The sequence below is a fragment of the Carlito syrichta genome, unplaced genomic scaffold (genome assembly GCF_000164805.1).
Source record: "Carlito syrichta isolate Samal-C Ts95f unplaced genomic scaffold, Tarsius_syrichta-2.0.1 Scaffold309850, whole genome shotgun sequence".
Lineage (NCBI taxonomy): Eukaryota > Metazoa > Chordata > Mammalia > Primates > Tarsiidae > Carlito > Carlito syrichta.
The window spans coordinates 316,031-322,865 of record NW_007253946.1 but is presented as its reverse complement, the minus strand read 5'-3'; the positions used below and the strand labels follow the sequence as shown (position 1 = coordinate 322,865).

Genomic DNA, 6,835 nt, shown 5'->3' with positions numbered 1-6,835 from the left:
ATGTGGTCAACCAGTTTTCCCAGCACCATTTACTGAATAGGTTCTCTTCTCCCCACTGGTAGGTGGTGGGGGCTTTGTCGAAGATGAGTTGGTTGAGGAATTGAGGTTTTGCTTCTGGAATCTCAATTCTGCTCCATTGATCTATATACCTGTTCCTGTACCAATACCAAGCTGTTTTGATGATTGTAGCTTTATAGTAAAGTTTGAAGTCTGGTATTGTGATACCACCTGCTTTGTTTTTTTTACTGAGGATTGTTCTGGCTATTCTTGGACGTTTGTGTTTCCATATGAATTCCTGTGTTGTTTTTTCTAGGTCTGAGAAGAATGTTGTTGGTAATTTAATGGGTATTGCATTGAATTTGTAGATTGCCTTAGGTAAGATGGACATCTTCACAATGTTGATTCTTCCGATCCATGAGCATGGAATATTTTTCCACTTGTTCGTGTCAGCTTTGATTTCTTTGAGCAGTGTTTTGTAATTTTCATTATAAAGGTCTTTCACGTCTCTGGTTAGGCATATATTTTTCTATGTTGAAGAAACAAATGTCCCTTTAAAACTGCAAATTTTACAAAAGGCAGTAGGGAAAGAAAGGTCTAGAAAGCCCCTGGGAGATCCACCATATATTTTTCTATGTTGAAGAAGTCAATATCCCTTTAAAACTTTGCAAATTTTACAAAAGGCAGTAGGGAAAGAAGGTCTAGAAAGCCCCTGGGAAATCCACCGTATATTTTTCTATGTTGAAGAAATAAATGTCCCTTTAAAACTTTGCAAATTTCACAAAAGGCAGTAGGGAAAGAAAGGTCTAGAAAGGCCCTGGGAGATTCAAATGATTTCCAGGAACAGTGAAAGAGGAACACTTGTTGGAGAGTGTGAAGTGATCCAGAGATAGGTGTGGGCGTGAGCTGAGTCCTGTGGCCATGGCATGGCTGCCTACGTGGAAGATGGGGGTGATGGCTTGAGGGTCCCATGGCCATGGCTGCCTATGTGGGAGAAGGAGGTGAGGTCCTGAAGGGTCCCTTGGCCATGGCTGCCCACATGGGAAAGAGGGCAGGGTCCTGAGCAGTCTCGTGGCCATGGCTGCCCACATGGGAGAGAGGACAGGGCCCTGAGAGGTCTCGTGGCCATGGATGCCCACATGGGAGAGGGAGACAAGGCCCTGAGGGGTGCAGCGGCCATGGCTACCTATGTGGGAAAAAGAGGCGGGGCCTCGAGGGAATCCCGTGGCCATGGCTGCCCATATGGAAAGGAGGGCAGGGCCCTGAGGGGTTTCATGACTGTGGGTGCCCACGTGGGAGAGGGGGCTGGGCTCTGGGCGATCCCAGGAGCTTCCCCTCCCTGCAGCCTCATGAACCTGCTCATTTAAGATCTCAACTGCTCGACTGTGTCTCTGTCCCCAGCCCCGCACTAGGAATCAACTGTATTTGTCAGCTTAGATTTGAATAATAAACACGTAGAAAAAGTGAAGTCAATGCTTAGTTTTGGAAAAGAAGCAAACATGTAGGCTTTCTGCTCTCCGGAAGTGCTAGGCCGTCTGGGGTCACGAGCCCATGTGGGGACACGCAGGGAGCCTTCCCGATTCCGCACGACCAGGGTCACGCTGACATCATGCGAGAGAAGCCTCTCCTGTTAGAGGAGTGCCCGCAGTTAGCACAAGTGCAGGTCAAGATGGCTGGCGCGTTGGAGGTTCTGACCCTTCATGGCCACTCTTCCTCTGGGGACTTTGTGAGGCACATGAGTCAGGAACCCATGATCCCACTGGCTCCCCATGCAGGGGAGCAGGCCCCAGAAGGTGATGACTTGTCTTTTTCTAAAGAGCATCCGGCACGGGTGAATTTGTTTTAAATAACTCACCCAGTTTCTGTGGGGTGGGGGCTAAGCCTGGGGTCCCTGCGAATTCTGCCGTTCCCCGTGTCCCTGTCACTCATAGCCTGCCCAGCCACTTCAGGCCTTGAAAGACACTGGAAATGAGCCAGAGGCGGGCCCGGCCTGTGTCCTGGCCCAGGGCTGGAGACACCTCCTCTCTGGGTTGGCCTCGTTCCTGACCTGCCTCGCCAAGCACAGACCCTCATGGCCTCTGGTGTGGAGCGAGGACCGTGGGGGGAAGCAGGGTCCTCGGGGCGGGTGGGCAGGCCGCATGGGGTGGGCTGCCTGCGCCTCCCCCTCTGCCCACCATTCTCATGAAGCTTCCTTCTGCCGTGTGCCCAGGGTCACCCAGGCCTTGTGCACGGGGAACTTCGTGGGCCCATGGTGGAAGGGGATGCTTTGGTGACATTAGGAGTTGCGGTGATGTCACAGCAGAGCATGCACACGGACCACGGGAGTGTCCTGAGAGACGCCCCCACTGGGTGGCATGCCGGGCTTGGCGCAGCACTCGTGTGGACTCTGGCACCCAAGAGCAGGTGTGGACCTGAGCATGCGAGGGTCCCGCGCCCCGCACCGCCCTATCCACACAGCATCCCTGCCCCATGTCCTCTCCGGCCGCCCCTTCTCCCTAGCTTGGTCTTCTCTTTGTCCGAGGGGAGGAGGGCATGGCCTGCTGGACCCGGGCAGCATGGTCCAGACATGTGCCTTGGCCTGGAGCATGGTGGAAGGTTCTCTGACGCTGTGGGTTCCTGTTTTCACGTGATCCCAGGTATGCTGAGCTACTGCGACAGGTACGGTGAGAGTATGAGGCGTGTCCTGAAGACGTTCGGACCTGTTCCAGAGTTTTCCAGAGCCACCGCTGAGAAGGTGAACCAGGTGTGTGGAGGCACCGCAGAGCGGCGTACACCTCCCCCACCCCGCCAGCCCTCCCCCCACCCCTGCCCCGCCCCTCCCCTCATCCCTCACCCCATCCCCCATCCTGCTGGTCTCACCCTCGTCCTCCACCCCCCTGCCCCAACAAAGCTGCTCCACCCTCCACTCTTCCCCCCTCCCGCCCTGCCATAAGTGGGACTCTATCTGCAGCTGGCGCCCTGGCCCAGGTGTTGGTGGGTCTGTGGTCCTGTCATGTGGCCATGACGCCAGGAGAGAGTGTGGCCAGTGAGTGAGTGGCTCACTCGGCTGTCCCCTGGAGTTTGGGGCTCCAAGGGCCTGGGGGTATCTGCCCCCACCTTGGTCTTTGAAAGCAGCTTGCTCAGGGACTGTGTAGATGGCAGCACAGCCTCACTCCTGGGGGGCCACACTCCTCACATCTGCTCTTCCTCCCAGGCCATGCGCGAGAAGGTTCCTGATGACCCGGAGCACCTAGCGGCCCGCCGTCGGTGGAGGGATGGGTGCCTCATGAGGCTGGCCGCACTGAAGGCCCAGATGCCACCCCAGTGAGACCCACCGAGGCTCACCTGGCTGATCGCCACCAGATTCACGGATCCAAGCCCGCTGAGGGCTGTGGCGTCCCTCTTCCCTGCCCAGGGCTGTGGTGTCCCGCTTCGTGGCACTGTACGAGCCCTGCCCTTCTCGCCCCACGACCAACTGTGCTCACAACAGGGAGTCCACGCCAGTTGGTGGCCAGGCTTGTGCCAGAGTCCCAGCCTCTTCTCAAGCCTGACCCTGGCGTAAGGCAGCACCACCATTGTCTAAAGAGGTCTCTGAATAAAGCTGTTGGTTCCATAAAGACGCCCTTTCTCTTCTGGTTTTTTTGAGAAGGTGGTGTTGGGTTCTGACGGCCAGCGTATTTCAGCGTGACCACAGTGGGTGAGCAGCAGGCAAACGTTTTGTCACGGTCCTGTAACCACCACGTCTGCACCAAGCCCTGCTCTCGAGGCGCCTGTTAAAGCCAATGTGTTATCTCTTCTTCTATGGACATCTTGCCTCGTTTCAGTCCCCACCAATCTAGGATGTCCCACTGTGCCCCTGAGGCCACACCCCCACAGTGACCTGGCTGATGCCCCAGGGGGCTCCCCCACAGCTCTAGCCTATGTGTCAGTGGCCCAACGACCCAGCCAGGAAATGTCCCTCCCCGGGGCCAGGGCCATGGTGGTGCTGGCAGCAGCGTCCTGGAAACATGGACGTGGTAATCGGGGCCGTCGCGTCCATACAGACGTGTGTCACATTCACCGATTCTCACAAGATACACTGGGCAGCTGTGACGCACTGGCTGTCACCCACATGACCCCTGCCCTGCAGAAGGTCACCTAGATGACACAGGAGGGCGGGCCTAGAAGCTGCCATGCAGGGGAGCACGGCCAGCCTCTACCCTGGCGTGTCCTGGAGGCTCCAAGGAGGTGGTGGGTTGGGGATCTTGGGTGACAGCCAGATAAGGAAGCAGAAGGAGGATACAGGTGGCTTTACCCATGGCCCACTGAGCCATGTAGTCTGTGAAGAGCCACAGGGAAGGACTGTGGGGAAGGGCCGGGGTGCTCTGAGCAGGGGGGACGAGGGAAAAGAGGGAGGAGAGGGCACCTCCTTCAAGTGTGAGTGCCGACTTGGGCCTTCGCCCTTGGTGGGAAGGCCAGCCTCCTGGGGAGATCCTGCCTGGTTGCAGCAGGGCTCTCTGCCCCCGTTCCTTAGACCTTGGGCTCCTGCGTGTCTCATTCTCTCCCTGAGCGTTTGGGGTCACACCTTGCAGCACCCCGACCCAGAACCCCCGCTACCCAGTGGAGTCTGGCCCCTTCTGCCTCCTCGGCACCCCAGCCCCCAACTCCCTAACCCGGAGGCTCTGGAGTGCCGGGCCGTGCTGCCACCAGCTGCTGTTCCCTGGGTGGCTGTGGGCTCCAGCAAGCCTGGCCATGTTTCTGTCTGTCCCATGTCCAGGCCTGATATTCTGCTGTTTAAGTTTTCCGTGAGCACCTGAAATGATCCCTTTACCTTTTTTAGAATCATCGCCCTTGGATGTTGTGTCCTCAGATAAATCATGTTGCTGTCTCTGCTGTGTTCTTGTCTGCACCTGAACGATCCCCACAGTCCCTGCACTTCCTCTTCTCTCCTTCCTTCCAGGACCTGCTGTAGAAACTCGGAGATCGGTGAGAGTCTGCCTGGCCCTCGGGACCTGGCGAGGATTAAACAAGGCTGCACAGAGGGGAAGTCGCCGACGAAAAGTGTTTCCTGCGCCCTGTGATTTTGTGAAGAGGCTTCATGTCAAGTGCAGATCATGAAATTCCAGGCACTCAGGCCACCAGGGGAGGCCCGGAGTCCTTCCTGGGGGTAGCCTTTCGTGTGAGTGGCATGGAGGCTGTGGCCTGTGACCTCTGAATGTTCCCGCAGCCTCTGCCGAGCACGTGTGTCAGATACAACAAAGGAGAGAAGTGATTGCCTCCCACGTCTGCCGGATGCCCAAGTTCTGCTCAAGCTTCCCTGTGTCATCTCCTGCTGGAAGCCCGCCCTGCCTGCCACCTCCGCTTGAACTCCCTGGCGCCGCATCTCCATCCTGCCCGGCCACTGCAGCTCCCACTTGCGACACCCCAACCGACTGCAAATTCTCTCAGGACAGAGATCATGCCGATTCCTGTCCTCAAGCCTCAGAGCCCCCAGCACCAGCAGGGTCTCTGCAAATGCTTGTCAAGTGGACCCAGGACCCCGCGTCCCGACTCCCCGTCCCTTCTGGCCACGACTGTCCAGGCAGCTGGGAGCAGTCTCCATGGAGGACCAGCAAAACAAACAAACGAAAATCGGAAATGAGGCTGTGTGCAAGAATGACCCACCCCCTGGACAGTCCGGAAAGGAGGCATGATTAAGTCGGGTGCTCCCCGAGCCAGTGGGCAAACAGAACACAGGACAGCAGAGGGGTCTCGGGGTGGAGTGACGTTTATCACCAGCGAGAAAAACAACCACAGTGTGTCAAAGTGCAACTGGCATATCCCCATCGGTGCATTCACAACGTCACTGATGGATTTGGAAGACTTCACTGGGAAACTTTGAGGCTTCACAGACTCGCACGTGACTGAAAAAATGGCAGCCAAGAAGCAGCTCCCATGACAGACCTGCTTCCCTGTGAGACATGCCCAGTGATCTGACGACTGAGGAAGACACGCCTCCTCTGACGTGCTCAGGCTGCGGCGTCAGAAAGGATGGAGTTCAGCTGACTCTTGCAGAGAACTCTTGATGTACATGCAGGCCAAGCCTGTGAAAGCAGAGGGCCGCAGGCATCACACACACAAAACCAGCCTCCTCAGCCTCCACAGTTCGCTTAAAGACAGGACGCAGCATCCTAAACAACTTGCCAAGGCCAACTAAATGACACAGTTGAAGAAGGGAATGGTTTTCTAGAAAATACAGTTCATCAAAATTCACTCTACAAGACAGAGTAAAGAAACCCAATTTGTTTTATAACCATGAAAAAAAAAACTCGTGGAAAACCTTCCCTAAGGGAAAACACCAGGCCGATGGCTTCTTTGGAGAACCACATCCACATTCTCTAAAGGATGGATTCAATCTTATGTAAACGATTGCGGAGACGAGTTATAAGGCTAGATAGCCTTGACAACAAAACCAGATAAGGACAGTATGAGAAAATAAAAGTTTCTGCCACTCTCAGTATAAAAATGTCAGCAAGCTGAGCCTGTGCCGTGTGAGCAGGGGAACGTGTCGTCATCACCAGGCTCACCAGGCCAGAGGTGGGGGCGGCTTAACACTGGGGAGCCCATGTATACCTTTTCCACATTCACACACAAACGAGGACAGAGGTTCTCTGACTGTTGCAGGAACGCGTTTGGTAAAAAGTCTCTTAGCAAACAAGGAGCAGGTAGGAACCTCCACAGAGCCCCACAGAATCCTGGAGCTAATGTCTCGAGACAGGCTGTGTGCTCGAGGTCTTTCTTTTGAGACTCACCAAGAGTCAAGGCAGCCACATTGTCCAACATTTTCCCAGAGAGAAGCTAGCCAAGAAGAGGAAAGAGAGGGTGGAAGAACCAGAGAACA

The 6,835-nt window shown here is 55.6% G+C and overlaps 1 protein-coding gene across 2 annotated transcripts in view; it reads left to right on the top strand.

Moving 5' to 3' along the window:
• CRYL1 (crystallin lambda 1) overlaps positions 1-3,595 on the top strand; it is an 81,434-nt gene extending 77,839 nt beyond the window's left edge. For both annotated transcript variants that reach the window (XM_021717530.1, XM_021717529.1), the window contains exons 8-9: positions 2,634-2,740; positions 3,191-3,595. In XM_021717530.1, the coding sequence (XP_021573205.1) occupies positions 2,634-2,740; positions 3,191-3,304 (221 nt within the window). In that variant the 3' untranslated portion in view covers positions 3,305-3,595. The remainder of the gene's footprint in view (positions 1-2,633; positions 2,741-3,190) is intronic.
• The last annotated feature ends 3,240 nt before the right edge of the window (positions 3,596-6,835 follow it).